The sequence below is a fragment of the Salvelinus fontinalis genome, chromosome 40 (genome assembly GCF_029448725.1).
Source record: "Salvelinus fontinalis isolate EN_2023a chromosome 40, ASM2944872v1, whole genome shotgun sequence".
Classification (NCBI taxonomy): domain Eukaryota; kingdom Metazoa; phylum Chordata; class Actinopteri; order Salmoniformes; family Salmonidae; genus Salvelinus; species Salvelinus fontinalis.
In genome coordinates, this window is record NC_074704.1 from 12,389,255 (window position 1) to 12,407,888 (window position 18,634).

Sequence of the window (18,634 nt, forward strand, 5' to 3'; positions counted from 1 at the left end):
CTAACCCTGGCCAATGGCAGCGCTGTAGATCTAACCCTGGCCAATAGCAGCGCTGTAGATCTAACCCTGGCCAATGGCAGCGCTGTGGATCTAACCTGGCCAATGGCAGTGCTGTAGATCTAACCCTGACCAATGGCAGCGTTGTAGATCTAACCCTGGCCAATGGCAGCGTTGTAGATCTAACCCTGGCCAATGGCAGCGCTGTAGATCTAACCCTGGCCAATGGCAGCGCTGTGGATCTAACCCTGGCCAATGGCAGTGCTGTAGATCTAACCCTGGCCAATTGCAGCGCTGTAGATCTAACCCTGGCCAATAGCAGCGCTGTAGATCTAACCCTGGCCAATGGCAGCGCTGTGGATCTAACCTGGCCAATGGCAGTGCTGTAGATCTAACCCTGACCAATGGCATCGTTGTAGATCTAACCCTGACCAATGGCAGCGTTGTAGATCTAACCCTGGCCAATGGCAGCGCTGTAGATCTAACCCTGGCCAATGGCAGCGCTGTAGATCTAACCCTGGCCAATGGCAGCGCTGTGGATCTAACCCTGGCCAATGGCAGCGCTGTAGATCTAACCCTGGCCAATAGCAGCGCTGTAGATCTAACCCTGGCCAATGGCAGCGCTGTGGATCTAACCTGGCCAATGGCAGTGCTGTAGATCTAACCCTGACCAATGGCAGCGTTGTAGATCTAACCCTGGCCAATGGCAGCGTTGTAGATCTAACCCTGGCCAATGGCAGCGCTGTAGATCTAACCCTGGCCAATGGCAGCGCTGTAGATCTAACCCTGGCCAATGGCAGCGCTGTAGATCTAACCCTGGCCAATGGCAGCGCTGTAGATCTAACCCTGGCCAATGGCAGCGCTGTAGATCTAACCCTGGCCAATGGCAGCGCTGTAGATCTAACCCTGGCCAATGGCAGCGCTGTGGATCTAACCTGGCCAATGGCAGCGCTGTAGATCTAACCCTGGCCAATGGCAGCGCTGTAGATCTAACCCTGGCCAATGGCAGCGCTGTAGATCTAACCCTGGCCAATGGCAGCGCTGTAGATCTAACCCTGGCCAATGGCAGCGCTGTAGATCTAACCCTGGCCAATGGCAGCGCTGTAGATCTAACCCTGACCAATGGCAGCGCTGTAGATCTAACCCTGGCCAATGGCAGCGCTGTAGATCTAACCCTGGCCAATGGCAGCGCTGTAGATCTAACCCTGGCCAATGGCAGCGCTGTAGATCTAACCCTGGCCAATGGCAGCGCTGTAGATCTAACCCTGGCCAATGGCAGCGCTGTAGATCTAACCCTGGCCAATGGCAGCGCTGTAGATCTAACCCTGGCCAATGGCAGCGCTCTAGATCTAACCCTGGCCAATGGCAGCGCTGTAGATCTAACCCTGGCCAATGGCAGCGCTGTAGATCTAACCCTGGCCAATGGCAGCGCTGTAGATCTAACCCTGGCCAATGGCAGTGCTGTAGCAGTATGGTACCTTTATTCTCCTTTATCATTATTCATTGTTTACAGAGAAACAGTTTTATTTATGTCACACTGACTAGAAGGTTCTCCACTCGTCGTCGTCTCCGGTGTGTATTTATTTGTCATTATTTATAAATGTATTTTGTGTAGTTTGCGAGCAGCTTTTACATTCAGCTTGACATCATTCGGCAGTGTATAATTACTCACCATATTGTCTGTATGACCCTATGGTGGGTGTGAAAATGCTTAACTTGTATCATTAGTAAAATAGTCCAAATGTAACAATTTAAAAGTGATAGACTGATGTTTCATCTGTAGATGTACCTGAGAGGGTTTCTGTTAGTCTGTTTGTAATATCTGTCAAGTCCTGAGGATGGTGCAATAAAACCACTAAAACAAACATACTGAGTCATAGGATTATTACTGTGTGGATTTGGACTTCACTAAACCACAAACATACTGAGTCATAGGATTATTACTGTGTGGATTTGGACTTCACTAAACCACAAACATACTGAGTCATAGAATTATTACTGTGTGGATTTGGACTTCACTAAACCACAAACATACTGAGTCATAGAATTACTACTGTGTGGATTTGGACTTCACTAAACCACAAACATACTGAGTCATAGAATTACTACTGTGTGGATTTGGACTTCACTAAACCACAAACATACTGAGTCATAGAATTATTACTGCGTGGATTTGGACTTCACTAAACCACAAACATACTGAGTCATAGGATTATTACTGTGTGGATTTGGACTTCACTAAACCACAAACATACTGAGTCATAGAATTACTACTGTGTGGATTTGGACTTCACTAAACCACAAACATACTGAGTCATAGAATTACTACTGTGTGGATTTGGACTTCACTAAACCACAAACATACTGAGTCATAGAATTACTACTGTGTGGATTTGGACTTCACTAAACCACAAACATACTGAGTCATAAGATTATTACTGTGTGGATTTGGACTAAACCAGAGTTCATACATTTATATGGCTTCAACACCCTTTGAATGGAGATTGGTGTTTCTTCCAGGACTAGGTTTAATCTGTGTCTGGGACACCAGTTTATAAATGTAGAGTCACAGATCCAGGCTGTATCACATCCGGCTGTGATTGGGAGTCCCATAGGGCGGCGCACAACTGGCCCACTGTCGTCCGGGTTTGGCCGGGGTACGCCGTCATTGTAAATAAGAATTTGTTTTTAACTGACTTGCCTAGTTAAATAAAGGTTAAATAAAAGTTAAATAAAAGATCAGGAGGGAGCATATAGTCTGAGGTCAGCTGATTTTCATTCAACCACATTTTGACTCGATTAAACCTGGATTCATCTAATCTGTGAAAACAGCCCACAAAAACGAGTTTCTAGGCGCCAGATTACGTCTCGTCTCCTGGTTTCATCTAATCTGTGAAAACAGCCCACAAAAACAAGTTTCTAGGCCCCAGATTACGCCTCGTCTCCTGGATTCATCTAATCTGTGAAAACAGCCCACGAAAACGAGTTTCTAGGCCCCAGATTACGTCTCGTCTCCTGGGCCCTGGTATTCAGGAAGAGTGTCAGAGTTCTGATCCAGGATCAGGTTCCCCTGCCCAGTGAATTCCATTCCTTCTAATCTAAAAGACATGTATCATAGATCCTTTGATTTAACACACGATCAATGCAGCGTCATCTTAAACAATGAAACATTCAGTAAAACACAGAGAAAAACACCATCTCATTGTAGGGTCAGGTTTTTATTATAAATGGAAACGTCAAATGTCATTTAAATAAAACAGTAGAGAGAGAGGCTTCACGTCATGATGTTCAGGTCAGAATGTGGACTGTGTGTGTTCTGCCAGGTGAGCTGTGTGTTAGTAGTAGAGAGAGAGACTACACGTTATGATGTTCAGGTCAGAATGTGGACTGTGTGTGTTCTGCCAGGTGAGCTGTGTGTTAGTAGTAGAGAGAGAGGCTACACGTCATGATGTTCAGGTCAGAATGTGGACTGTGTTCTGCCAGGTGAGCTGTGTGTTAGTAGTAGAGAGAGAGACTACACGTCATGAGGTTCAGGTCAGAATGTGGACTGTGTGTTCTGCCAGGTGAGCTGTGTGTTAGTAGTAGAGAGAGAGACTACACGTCATGATGTTCAGGTCAGAATGTGGACTGTGTGTTCTGCCAGGTGAGCTGTGTGTTAGTAGTAGAGAGAGAGACTACACGTCATGAGGTTCAGGCGTAGGGGGTTCCGTAGGCGTAGGGGGTTCCGTGGTCCTGGAGAGTGTTGTGACGTGGATCAGAGAAGGGAATCACTACATGGGTACTATGGTAATATCACCAGTTGAGACTTTACCTGGAAGAGAGAGAGAAAGACATTGAGTAGCAAAATCTTTTTTTCAACATTGTAATATCTCTAACATCACCTGTGGTGGAGCTGGTCTAGTTATTGTATCTCTATGCTCACCTTCCATGGTGGAGCTGGTCTAGTTATTATATCTCTATCCTCACCTTCCATGGTGGAGCTGGTCTAGTTATTATATCTCTATGCTCACCTTCCATGGTGGAGCTGGTCTAGTTATTATATCTCTATGCTCACTTTCCATGGTGGAGCTGGTCTAGTTATTATATCTCTATGCTCACCTTCCATGGTGGAGCTGGTCTAGTTATTATATCTCTATGCTCACTTTCCATGGTGGAGCTGGTCTAGTTATTATATCTCTATGCTCACCTTCCATGGTGGTCGACACGCTGGTGGAAGACGAGTTGCTACCGGACACGGTCATGCCCCCGCCCGATGACATCATCATAGAATCTCCGCCGGACACAGTGCCACCTCCTGATGACACCATAGCTGTACCTCCCGCCATGGCTGTTCCCCCGCCGGACACCATCGCAGCACCTCCTGATGACACAGTGGCTGGTCCCCCGCCGGAAAGTATCGCGACGCCTCCTGATGACATCATGGCTGTTCCCCCACCAGACACCATCGTGGCACCTCCTGATGACACCGTGCTGCCTGCTGATGGCGTCGTGCCACCTGCTGATGACATCAGAGCTGGTCCCCCGCCGGACACTAACACGACGCTTCCTGATGACATCAGAGCTGGTCCCCCTCCGGACACCATTGCGGCGCCTCCTCCTGATGGCGCCGTGCCTCCTCCTGATGGCGCCGTGCCTCCTACTGATTGGGCCGTGCCTCCTCCTGATGGCGCCGTGACGCTTGCTGATGGCGCCGTGCCTCCTACTGATTGGGCTGTGCCTCCTCCTGATGGCGCCGTGCCGGCAGCTGATGGCGCCGTGCCTCCTGCTGATGGCGCCGTGACGCCTGCTGATGACGCCGTGCCTCCTACTGATTGGGCTGTGCCTCCTGCTGATGGCGCCGTGCCGGCAGCTGATGGCGCCGTGCCTCCTGCTGATGGCGCCGTGCCTCCTGCTGATGGCGCCGTGACGCCTGCTGACGGCGCCGTGCCTCCTACTGATTGGGCTGTGCCTCCTGCTGATGGCGCCGTGCCGGCAGCTGACGGCGCCGTGCCTCCTACTGATTGGGCTGTGCCTCCTGCTGATGGCCCCGTGCCGGCAGCTGACGGCGCCGTGCCTCCTACTGATTGGGCTGTGCCTCCTGCTGATGGCCCCGTGCCGGCAGCTGATGGCGTTGTGCCTCCTCCTGATTGGGCTGTGCCTCCTGCTGATTGCGCCGTGACGCCTGCTGATGGCGCCGTGATGCCTGCTGATGGCGCCGTGCCTCCTACTGATTGGGCTGTGCCTCTTCCTGATGGCGCCGTGATGCCTGCTGATGGCGCTGTGCCTCCTGCTGATGGCGCCGTGCCACCTGCTGATGGCGCCGTGACGCCTGCTGATGGCGCCGTGCCTCCTCCTGATGGCGCCGTGACGCCTGCTGATGGCGCCGTGCCTCCTCCTGATGGCGCCGTGACGCCTGCTGATGGCGCCGTGCCTCCTCCTGATGGCGCCGTGACGCCTGCTGATGGCGCCGTGCCTCCTGCTGATGGCGCCGTGACGCCTGCTGATGGCGCCGTGACACCTGCTGATGGCGCCGTGCTTCCTGCTGATGGCGCCGTGACGCCTCCTGATGGCGCCGTGCCTCCTCCTGATGGCGCCGTGACGCCTCCTGATGGCGCCGTGACGCCTGCTGATAGCGCCGTGCCTCCTCCTGATGGCGCCGTGCCGCCTGCTGATGGCGCCGTGCCGGCAGCTGATGGCGCCGTGCCGGCAGCTGATGGCGCCGTGCCTCCTGCTGATGGCGCCGTGCCTCCTGCTGATGGCGCCGTGCCGCCTCCTGATGGCGCCGTGCCTCCTGCTGATGGCGCCGTGCCTCCTGCTGATGGCGCCGTGCTTCCTGCTGATGGCGCCGTGCCTCCTGCTGATGGCGCCGTGCCTCCTGCTGATGGCGCCGTGCCTCCTGCTGATGGCGCCGTGCCTCCTCCTGATGGCGCCGTGCCTCCTGCTGATGGCGCCGTGCCTCCTGCTGATGGCGCCGTGCCTCCTGCTGATGGCGCCGTGCCTCCTGCTGATGGCGCCTTGCCGCCTCCTGATGGCGCCGTGCCTCCTGCTGATGGCGCCGTGCCTCCTGCTGATGGCGCCGTGCCTCCTGCTGATGGCGCCGTGACGCCTCCTGATGGCGCCGTGACGCCTCCTGATGGCGCCGTGCCTCCTGCTGATGGCACCGTGCCTCCTGTTGATGGCACCGTGCCTCCTGCTGATGGCGCTGTACCTCCTCCTGATTTTGCCGAGGATTTCACCTCCAACACAGTGGTCCTGGTCACAACAGCCTTACCTGAGTACATAGACAAACGTGTTAATAAGACCTTTAAAACATTTACATATGATGCAATAGTCCGCCGCAGTGGATGCGTCATATTACCCATAAAAACACACAAATGGTTCCAATGATTTTTCATGCCATTAATAGTTCACGTCGTGAATTTTACAAAACACTTCAAATTAAGCGTGTGTTTGGTGTAGGTTTGCTGTGCATTCGGAAAGTATTCAGACCCCTTCCTTTTTCCCACATTTTGTTACTAACCCTAACCTTTATTCTAAAAGTTATTAAATAAATGTTTTTCCTCAATCTACACCCAATACCCCATAATGACAAAGCGAAAACAGGTTTTTAGACATTTTTGCAAATGTATTAAAAATAAAAAACTGAAATACCTTATTTACATAAGCATTCAGACCCTTTGCTATGAGACTCAAAATTGAGTTCAGGTGCATCCTGTTTCCATTGATCATCCTTGAGATATTTCTACAACTTGATTGGAGTCCACCTGTGGTAAATTCAATTGATTGGACATGATTGGGAAAGGCACACACTTGTCTATATAAGGTCCCACAGTTGACAGTGCATGTCAGAGCAAAAACCAAGCCATGAGGTCAAAGGAATTGTCCGTAGAGCTCCGAGACAGGATTGTGTCGAGGCACAGATCTGGGGAATGGTACCAAAAGATTTCTGCAGCATTGAAGGTCCCCAAGAACACAGTGGCCTCCATCATTCATAAATGGAAGAAGTTTGGAACCACCAAGACTCTTCCTAGAGCTGGCCGCCTGGCCAAACTGAGCAGTCGGGGGAGAAGGGCCTTGGTCAGGGAGGTGACCAAGAACCTGATCGTCACTCTGACAGAGCTCCAGAGTTCCTCTGTGGAGAACCTTCCAGAAGGACTACCATCCCTGCAGCACTACACCAATCAGGCCTTTATGATAGAGTGGCCAGACAGAAGCCACTCCTTAGTAAAAGTCACATGACAGCCCGGCTGGATTTTTCCAAGAGGCAACTAAACATGACAAACGTAATTCTCTTGTCGGATGAAACCAAGATTGAACTCTTTGGCCTGAATGCCAAGTGTCACGTCTGGAGGAAACCTGCCACCATCCCTACGGTGAAGCATGGTGGTGGCAGCATCATGCTGTGGGGATGTTTTTCAGCGACAGGGACTGGGAGACTAGTCAGGATTGAGGGAAAGATGAACAGAGCAAAGTACAGAGACCCTTGATGAAAACCTGCTCCAGAGCGCTCAGTACCCTAAGCAACGACCCTTAGCACACAGCCGAGACAACACAGGAGTGGCTCTGGGACAAGTCTCTGAATGTCCTTGAGTTGCCCAGCCAGAGCCCAGACTTGAACCCGATAGAACATCTCTGTAGAGACCTGAAAATAGCTGTGCAGCGACGCTTCCCATCGGAGAAACTCCCCAAATACAGGTGTGCCATGCTTGTAGCGTCATACCCAGGAAGACTGTCCTCTCGGACAGTGTGAGTTTTACCAATATATTCGCCTAAATTTACTCAAAGAAATTTGACATGCTAATTGTTGACAAAAGTTACCTTGTCCGGCGGGAGAGATTTGCGCGTTTATCAACACGTCACGCCAGTGTAAGCCTACACCAGACACAGACCAGGTTATCAACACGTCACGCCAGTGTAAGCCTACACCAGTAACAGACCAGGTTATCAACACGTCACGCCAGTGTAAACCTACACCAGACACAGACCAGGTTATCAACACGTCACGCCAGTGTAAACCTACACCAGACAGAGACCTTGAATAAAAGTAGTTCCAAAATCCCAGATGGAAAAATGAATGGTGAAAAAACGATTGGAACCATTTCTGAGTTTTATGACTCATACTGTGGTATTCAATACTTGATAAGAGCTGTGATTCCATAATTTTGTAAATGTTTTCTTTGTGTATTTTTGTATTTTACAGACTCTTGAAAGATCATCCTTTCATGCATGGACTGAGAGAGATCCTAACTAACAAGTTTTACCTGCCGACCTCCCGGCCCCTCCAGAGACCACCGTGCCCCCTCCCAGGTCAGCCCCTCCAGAGACCATGCCCCCTCCCAGGCCGGCTCCCTCCAGCAGATGCTTATACTGCTGGATCTCCATCTCTAGACGACTCTTGATGTTCAGAAGGATCTGGGAGAGCGAGTGAGAGAGGGGGAGTTAGAGAGCGAGAAAGGGGGAGGTAGAGAGCGAGAAAGGGGGAGGTAGAGAGCGAGAGAGGGGGAGGTAGAGAGGAGAGAAGGGGAGGTAGAGAGAGAGCGAGAGAAGGGTAGGTAGACAGAGAAAGACAGAGGGGGAGAGGAGGTAGAGAGAGAGGGTGGTAAAGAGAGAGGGGGTAGAGCGAGAGGAGGGAGAGAGGGTGGTAGAGAGAGAGGGTGGTAGAGAGGGTGGTAGAGAGAGAGGGGGAGAGAGGGTGGTTGAGAGAGAGGGGGTAGAGAGAGAGTGGTAGAGAGAGAGGGTGGTAGAGAGAGGGGGGGGAGAGAGGGGGGATGGGTAGAGAGGGAGTGAGGGAGAGAAGTGGAGAGGTCATTTATGATTGAGCCGGCATTCGCAGCGCTTACCATGAATGCGATATCCGTGCTGGAGAAAATACGTATTGTGAGTGTAACGGATGTGAAATGGCTAGCTAGTTAGCGGTGGTGCGCGCTAATAGCCTTTCAATCGGTGACGTCACTTGCTCTGAGACCTTGAAGTAGTGGTTCCCCTTGCTCTGCAAGGGCCGCGGCTTTTGTGGAGCGATGGGTAACGATGCTTCGTGGGTGACTGTTGTTGAGGTGTGCAGAGGGTCCCTGGTTCGCGCCCGTGTCGGGGCGAGGGGACGAACTAAAGTTATACTGTTACATTGATACTGTTGACCCGGATCACTGGTTGCTGCGGAAAAAGGAGGAGGTCGAAAGGGGGGTGAGTGTAACGGATGTGAAATGGCTAGCTAGTTAGCGGTGGTTTGTGCTAATAGCCTTTCAATCGGTGACGTCACTTGCTCTGAGACCTTGAAGTAGTGGTTCCCCTTGCAGAGGGGTAACGATGCTTCGTGGGTGCGCAGAGGGTCCCTGGTTCGCGCCCGGGTCGGGGCGAGGGGACGGACGTAAAGCTATACTGTTACATGAGCTGCTCTGTAACGCTGCTCTGTAACGCTCCTCTGTAACGCTGCTCTGTAACGCTCCTCTGTAACGCTGCTCTGTAACGCTGCTCTGTAACGCTGCTCTGTAACGCTCCTCTGTAACGCTCCTCTGTAACGCTGCTCTGTAACGCTCCTCTGTAACGCTGCTCTGTAACGCTGCTCTGTAACGCTGCTCTGTAACGCTGCTCTGTAACGCTCCTCTGTAACGCTCCTCTGTAACGCTCCTCTGTAACGCTGCTCTGTAACGCTCCTCTGTAACGCTGCTCTGTAACGCTGCTCTGTAACGCTGCTCTGTAACGCTCCTCTGTAACGCTGCTCTGTAACGCTCCTCTGTAACGCTCCTCTGTAACGCTCCTCTGTAACGCTCCTCTGTAACGCTGCTCTGTAACGCTCCTCTGTAACGCTGCTCTGTAACGCTCCTCTGTAACGCTCCTCTGTAACGCTGCTCTGTAACGCTCCTCTGTAACGCTGCTCTGTAACGCGCCTTGGATTGAATCCCTAATCAGTGTTTGTGAGTGATTCAGTATAGCGGTATGGTGACTGTACCTGGTAGTCCTGGCTCTGCTCAGTGGTGCTGGCCCTTATGGAGGTCAGTTCTCCCTCCAGGCCCATCACCTTGCCACTATACCCAGACAGACGTTGCTGGAACTGGGACTGAACCTCCAACAGCCTGGCCTCTAGGTTCGCTATCTGGAGCAGGGCAGGGTGGGGGACAAACACAGAGAGAGAGACACGAAGGAAACACACACACACACACGGAAGACACACACACATAGAGAATACACACACACATTTAGCATGATAGGGATGGGAAATGGGGACATTTGGGGAGTATAGTGAGTGAGAGGGCATGGTAGGGTCTGTATACCCACCCCCATACGTAGTCTCTGGTATTCCATCTGTAGGGTTTGTATACCCAGCCCCATACGTAGTCCCTGGTATTCCATCTGTAAGGTTTGTATAGTGTGTGTGTGACCCACCCCCATACGTAGTCCCTGGTATTCCAACTGTAGGGTTTGTATAGTGTGTGTGTGACCCACCCCCATACGTAGTACCTGGTATTCCATCTGTAGGGTTTTATACCCACCCCCATACGTAGTCTCTGGTATTCCATCTGTAGGGCTTGTATAGTGTGTGTGTGTAACCCACCCCCATACGTAGTCTCTGGTATTCCATCTGTAGGGTTTGTATAGTGTGTGTGTGTGACCCACCCCCATACGTAGTCCCTGGTATTCCATCTGTAGGGTTTGTATAGTGTGTGTGACCCACCCCCATACGTAGTCCCTGGTATTCCATCTGTAGGGTTTGTATAGTGTGTGTGTAACCCACCCCCATACGTAGTACCTGGTATTCCATCTGTAGGGTTTGTATAGTGTGTGTGTAACCCACCACCATACGTAGTCTCTGGTATTCCATCTGTAGGGTTTGTATACCCACCCCCATACGTAGTCCCTGGTATTCCATCTGTAGGGTTTGTATACCCACCCCCATACGTAGTCTCTGGTATTCCATCTGTAGGGTTTGTATAGTGTGTGTGTAACCCACCCCCATACGTAGTCTCTGGTATTCCATCTGTAGGGTTTGTATAGTGTGTGTGTGTGACCCACCCCCATACGTAGTCCCTGGTATTCCATCTGTAGGGTTTGTATAGTGTGTGTGTGTAACCCACCCCCATACGTAGTCCCTGGTATTCCATCTGTAGGGTTTGTATAGTGTGTGTGTGTAACCCACCCCCATACGTAGTCCCTGGTATTCCATCTGTAGGGTTTGTATAGTGTGTGTGTGTAACCCACCCCCATACGTAGTCCCTGGTATTCCATCTGTAGGGTTTGTATAGTGTGTGTGTAACCCACCCCCATACGTAGTCCCTGGTATTCCATCTGTAGGGTTTGTATAGTGTGTGTGTGTAACCCACCCCCATACGTAGTCCCTGGTATTCCATCTGTAGGGTTTGTATAGTGTGTGTGTGTAACCCACCCCCATACGTAGTCCCTGGTATTCCATCTGTAGGGTTTGCATAGTGTGTGTGTGTAACCCACCCCCATACGTAGTCCCTGGTATTCCATCTGTAGGGTTTGCATAGTGTGTGTGTGTAACCCACCCCCATACGTAGTCCCTGGTATTCCATCTGTAGGGTCTGGTAGCGGTTCCGTAACTCTGTCATCTCCGACGTGGTCGTTGTGGTCGTCTCCATCACCACCGCCGACTCTGCCTGCTTCATCTCCACCTGACACACACAGAGAGAGACACACGTCACACACACACACACACACACACACACACACACACACACACACACACACACACACACACACACACACACACACACACACACACACACACACACACACACACACACACACACACACACACACACACACACACACACACACACACACACACACACACACACACACACACACACACACAGAGAGAGAGAGGCATGTCACACACACACACACACACACACACACACACTCAGCACCTCTGATACATGTTTTAATGTTGGCCTGTGGTAGTGCCTGCGTTGGCGTGGTAACAGACCTGTTTCATGTACCAGGCCTCGGCCTGTCTGCGGTTTTTCTCCACGGCCGCCTCGTACTCCGACCTGACTTCAGCCAGCATCAGAGACAAGTCCTGGCTCTTAGCAGCCTGGACATCCACGTTCACCTGGCCAGTCATCCCCCCACGCATGGACAACAGCTCCTAGAGAGGTCACATGTTAGGGGTCAGAGGTTGAGAGGGAAACACAGAGGAAGAGAGAGATAGACAGAGAGAAACACAGCGGGAGACAGAGATGGACAAAGAGAGAAACCGAGAGGGAGAGAGAGAGAGACCGAGAGAGAAACGGAGTAAGAGAGAGCGAGAGAGACCGAGAGAGAAACGGAGAAAGAGAGAGCGAGAGAAAAAGAGACAGGTGTGCCCTCACCTCTTCGTGGCTCTTCGCCATGGAGACCCGTTCGTTCTGGTACCCCTGCAGGTCCTGCATCATGGCTGTGATGTTCATCTCAAACTCCCGCTGCAGGTTCCTCAGACCCCCGATGTCCCCCTCCACACACTGGCGCAAAGACAGCTCATTCTCCCACCTGGCAGAAATACAATGAATATAGAGATGACACCATAGTAACAGGCCCAGAGAGATGAATGACAGATCCGTTAGCTCTTTGGGGTTTTAGGCTGGGTATCTGTAAAGCCCTTTTGTGACACCTGCTGATGTAAAAAGGGCTTGAACTCTACAGGATCGATGGGTCCCCCGAGGGACGGTTGAGTTAACGTAGGCTAATGTGATTAGCATGAAGTTGTAAGTAACGAAAACATATCCCAGGACATAGACATATCTGATATGGGCAGAAAGCTTACATTCTTGTTAATCTAACTGCACTGTCCAATTTACAGTAGCTATTACAGTTAAATAATAACATGCTATTGTTTGAGGAGAGTGCACAGTTATGAACTTGAAAATATATTAATAAAACAATTAGGCACATTTGGGCAGTCTTGATACAACATTTTGAACAGAAATTCAATGGTTCATTGGATCAGTCTAAAACGTTGCACATGCACTGCTGCCATCTGCTGGCCAAAATCTAAATTGCGCCTGGGCTGGAATATTACATTATGGCCTTTCTCTTGCATTTCAAAGATGCTACAAAAAAAAATACAAAAAACGCATGTTTTGTTCTTTGTATTATCTTTTGCCAGGTCTAATGTGTTATACTCTCCTACATTAATTTAACATTTCCACAAACTTCAAAGTGTTTCCTTTCAAATGGTACCAAGAATATGCATATCCTTGCTTCAGGTCCTGAGCTACAGGCAGTTAGATTCTGGTATGTCATTTTAGGCAAAAGTTGGAAAAAAGGGGTGGATCCTTTAAGAGGTTGTTTAAGAAATGACGGTGATTGATTGATAACGGCAAGATAAGGACTAATAACTGCAAGATAAGGACTAATAGTTCATAGCCTACACGCTACACACAGTGAGCATTTCAACCATAGAAACAGAGTCATTCTAGTTCTATTATTTCAACACCGGGTCAGGTGAACTCGATACCTGCCATGGTTTTGTTATAAGAAATGTATGTTATGTAATCTGAGAGTGATAGATTAATTAAGAAAATCAGTGGGGTTGCAAAGACCCTACAGAAGTAGCCTATGATAACGGTGAGCATTTCATCTCCCGAACCACAGCTGTTAGCCTGGGCACCTGTCTGTTCGTGCTATCATTCCACTCCTTGCCACTGCCTGTTTGGAATGTGACACGGCGTAAAAATGAGTGGAATGTTAGCACAAACAGACTGGTACCAGGCTAACAGCTGTGTCTTCTAATTCACGTCCTTGCCATTTCCTGACGACTAATTGTCTAATAGACTTGGTCTGTAGGAGAAGATGAGGATTAAGTAATGAATTGTGTTGTTTGGACTATCTATAGGCTACAGCCTCCAAAACCCTACTCAATAAATTGGATGCAGTCTATCACAGTGCCATCCGTTTTGTCACCAAAGCCCCATATACTACCCACCACTGCGACCTGTACGCTCTCGTTGGCTGGCCCTCGCTTCACACTCGTCGCCAAACCCACTGGCTCCAGGTCATCTACAAGACCCTGCTAGGTAAAGTCCCCCCTTATCTCAGCTCGCTGGTCACCATAGCAACGCCCACCCATAGCACGCGCTCCAGCAGGTATATCTCTCTGGTCACCCCCAAAACCAATTCTTCCTTTGGCCGCCTCTCCTTCCAGTTCTCTGCTGCCAATGACTGGAACGAACTACAAAAATCTCTGAAACTGGAAACACTTATCTCCCTCACTAGCTTTAAGCACCAGCTGTCAGAGCAGCTCATAGATTACTGCACCTGTACATAGCCCATCTATAATTTAGCCCAAACAACTACCTCTTTACCTACTGTATTTATTTATTTTGCTCCTTTGCACCCCATTATTTCTATCTCTACTTTGCACCTTCTTCCACTGCAAACCAACCATTCCAGTGTTATTTTTTTTACTTGCTATATTGTATTTACTTCTCCACCATGGCCTTTTTATATATATTTTTATTTATTTATATATATATTTTGTTTGCCTTCACCTCCCTTATCTCACCTCACTTGCTCATATTGTATATAGACTTATTTTCACTGTATTATTGACTGTATGTTTGTTTTACTCCATGTGTAACTATGTGTTGTTGTATGTGTCGAACTGCTTTGCTTTATCTTGGCCAGGTCGCAATTGTAAATGAGAACGTGTTCTCAATTTGCCTACCTGGTTAAATAAAGGTGAAATAAAAAATAAATAAAATAAACAGCTGATTGAATTATTTTATTTATTGGTACCTACTTCATTGAGACATAGTGTTTATATTGCTGTGTATATATTGTTGTGTATATATTGCTGTGTATATATTGCTGTGTATATATTGCTGTGTATATATTGTTGTGTAAATATTGCTGTGTATATATTGCTGTGTATATATTGCTGTGTATATATTGCTGTGTATATATTGCTGTGTATATATTGCTGTGTATATATTGCTGTGTATATATTGTTGTGTAAATATTGCTGTGTATATATTGCTGTGTATATATTGCTGTGTATATATTGCTGTGTATATATTGCTGTGTATATATTGTTGTGTGTATATTGCTTTGTATATATTGCTGTGTATATATTGCTGTGTATATATTGCTGTGTATATATTGCTGTGTATATATTGCTGTGTATATATTGCTGTGTATATATTGCTGTGTATATATTGCTGTGTATATATTGCTGTGTATATATTGCTGTGTACTGTATATATTGCTGTGTATATATTGCTGTGTATATATTGCTGTGTATATATTGCTGTGTATATATTGTTGATTCATTATATCGGTAACAACTGTGTGGGAGTGGTGCATAAAGAAACGTTCTCCTCCAGGACTTAAATCCTGTTTCACTGTTCAGGACATGTCCACTATGTATTAATGAGATACCTTAACGAAGAAAATAATTCAATCAAGTTTCCACGACAATCTACTCAAAATGTTCCATCCATTTATCCATCCATCCATTTATCCATCCATCCATCCATCCTACTTGACTCTGAAGTCGTCAGCAGTCAGCTTGGCGTTGTCGATCTCCACGGCAATCTGAGTGTTCTGTATCAGGAAAGCCATGAGCTGCAAATAGAGACAGGAGTCAGACTCTGTGTGTGTGTGTGTGTGTGTGTGTGTGTGTGTGTGTGTGTGTGTGTGTGTGTGTGTGTGTGTGTGTGTGTGTGTGTGTGTGTGTCCCACAAGCCATTTCACAAATGATGATGCTTTTCAAAAATATCATATAATTGTTTGAGAAATAATTGCCAAATGTATTTTTAGGGCATGTAGTAAGGTATTCAAATGATACACTCAATAACATACCCATAATGCACTCAATAACATACCCAATAATGTACTCAACAACCATAATATAAACAATAATGTACTCAATAACATACCCCATAATGCACTCAATAACATACCCCATAATGCACTCAATAACATACCCCATAATGCACTCAACAACAAACCCCATAACATACTCAATAACCATAATGCACTCAACAACATACCCCATAATGCACTTAATAACATTACCCATAATGCACTCAACAACATACCCCATAATGCACTTAATAACATTACCCATAATGCACTCAACAACATACCCCATAATGCACTCAATAAACATACCTCACAATGTACTCACTAACATACCCCATAATGCACTCAATAACATACCCCATAATGCACTCAATAACATACCCCATAATGCACTCGGTAACATAGCCCATAATGCACTCAATAACATACCTCATAATGCACTCAATAACATACCCCATAATGCACTCAATAACATACCCCATAATGCACTCAATAAACATACCCCATAATGCACTCAATAACCATAATGCACTCAACAACATACCCCATAATGCACTCAACAACATACCCCATAATGCACTCAATAACACACCCCATAATGCACTCAATAACATACCCCATAATGCACTCAATAACACACCCCATAATGCACTCAATAACATACCCCATAATGCACTCAACAACAACACCCCATAATGCACTCAACAACATACCCCATAATGCACTCAACAACATACCCCATAATGCACTCAATAACACACCCCATAATGCACTCAATAACATACCCCATAATGCACTCAATAACACACCCCATAATGCACTCAATAACATACTCCATAATGCACTCAATAACACACCCCATAATGCACTCAATAACATACTCCATAATGCACTCAACAACACACCCCATAATGCACTCAAAAACACACCCCATAATGCACTCAATAACATACCCATAATGCACTCAATAACATACCCCATAATGCACTCAAAAACACACCCCATAATGCACTCAATAACATACCCATAATGCACTCAATAACATACCCCATAACGCACTCAATAACACATATGACTACAGCAAATATAGATAAGATCATCTACAATACTGGATATTATTTTAGCAAAAACATCCCAAGACATTTAGCAGTAGGCTCCCACTGGGCACATACTGTATGTCAATTCAACGTCTGTTCCACTTTGGTTCAACGTCATTTCATTGAAATGATTGAACCAGTGTGTGTCCAGTGGGATAGTCCTTGTGCGCTTTTTACGCACAACTTTTCCAAATGGCAAGCTCGCCCAGGGAGAGAGACGGAGATAGTTTTAACGCCTACCTGCTCCATGAGTGGTTTGAGGGTTGCGTCGTAGATGGTCAGGTCGTGCGCCTCCACCTTGTTGAAGGTGAAGGTCTTCAGCTTCTCCTCCAGCTGGTGGTTGGTCGCCTCCAGCTGGCGAACCTTCTCCATGTAGGTGGCCAGGCGGTCGTTCAGGTTGTGCATGTGCTGCTTCTCGTTACCGGCGAACCCGAGGGACGTGTCCTCGACACTTCCACCGTACCCGAAACCTCCTCCTCCTCCACCGCCTCCACCGCCACCGAACATCCCGCTGCCGCCGCCACCGGTGCTCATCCCACTCCCCAGACCTGCCATGTGGCTGGAGGATGACATCCTGAACCCTCCTCCTCCACCGTCTCCAAAGCCCTTCCCGAAGCCGAGACTAGCGCCTCCTCCTCCGACCCCAATGCCCATTCTGCTCCCGAAGCTGGAGCGCATTGACGACCCCCCGGCGGAGGACAATGCCATCTTCCGGCTCCCGAACCCGGAGAAAGAGTTGGCGGAGAACCGCTGCTTCCCGGACAGACTCATTGATCACGACTACAACAATGACTATGGCCTAGCCGAGAGAAAGAGACTGCCTATCTTTCAGTCTTCTGTCCTCTACCGCTACTGCTGCTTTTGCTGCTGCTGCTGAGGTGGCGAGGGTCTGAAGCGGCTGAGAGAGCCTGTGACCGCGGCTACTGTCACCGAGCTTCATGTGTTAATATCCAGAGTATTAAGTGATGGATATATATACAGCGGCACTGGCTCGCTCTCCACGCCCCGGTAAAGCGCAATTGGCCGCTGGTAGCCGAACCCCCCAGCCCCAGGCCAATGTTCCTTGATCTTTTGGGTGGAGCTGAAGGTACAGGGAGGTGAACTGAGTATTAATGTGACTGTCACGTGGCTAAGGGCGTGGCACTGCACACACTGTACACAGGACAGCCCACAGGGCTCTTTGGAGAAGTAGTGCACTATGCAGTGATGTAAAGTACTGAAGTAAAAATACTTTAAAGCACTACTTACAATTGGGTACTTTAAACACCACTGGAAAGTAGTGCACTATGTAGGGAATAGGGTGCATTAGGGATGTATATTAGGGTAAAGTAGTGCACTACGTAGGGAATAGGGTGCCATTAGGGATGTATATTAGGGTAAAGTAGTGCACTATGTAGGGAATAGGGAGCATTAGGGATGTATCTTAGGGTGAAGTAGTGCACTATGTAGGGAATAGGGTGGATTAGGGATGTATATTAGGGTAAAGTAGTGCACTACGTAGGGAATAGGGAGCCATTAGGGTAAAGTAGTGCACTATGTAGGGAATAGGGAGCCATTAGGGATGTATATTAGGGTAAAGTAGTGCACTACATAGGGAATAGGGTGCATTAGGGATGTATATTAGGGTAAAGTAGTGCACTATGTAGGGAATAGGGAGCCATTAGGGTAAAGTAGTGCACTACGTAGGGAATAGGGAGCCATTAGGGTAAAGTAGTGCACTATGTAGGGAATAGGGTGCATTAGGGACGTATATTAGGGTA

The 18,634-nt window shown here is 48.4% G+C and overlaps 1 protein-coding gene across 1 annotated transcript; it reads right to left on the reverse strand.

The window, feature by feature from the left end:
- Nucleotides 1–3,196: 3,196 nt before the first annotated feature.
- Nucleotides 3,197–18,082, reverse strand: LOC129839637 (keratin, type I cytoskeletal 9-like). The gene is made up of 11 exons (XM_055907168.1): nt 17,115–18,082; nt 15,455–15,537; nt 12,306–12,462; nt 11,921–12,082; nt 11,478–11,603; nt 9,923–10,066; nt 8,238–8,388; nt 5,243–6,247; nt 4,493–4,990; nt 4,184–4,450; nt 3,197–3,808 (listed from the first exon to the last, which is right to left on the reverse strand). Exons 1-11 carry the CDS (start codon nt 17,643–17,645, stop codon nt 3,768–3,770), a joined length of 3,165 nt encoding a protein of 1,054 aa, XP_055763143.1. The 5' UTR covers nt 17,646–18,082; the 3' UTR covers nt 3,197–3,767.
- Nucleotides 18,083–18,634: the final 552 nt, after the last annotated feature.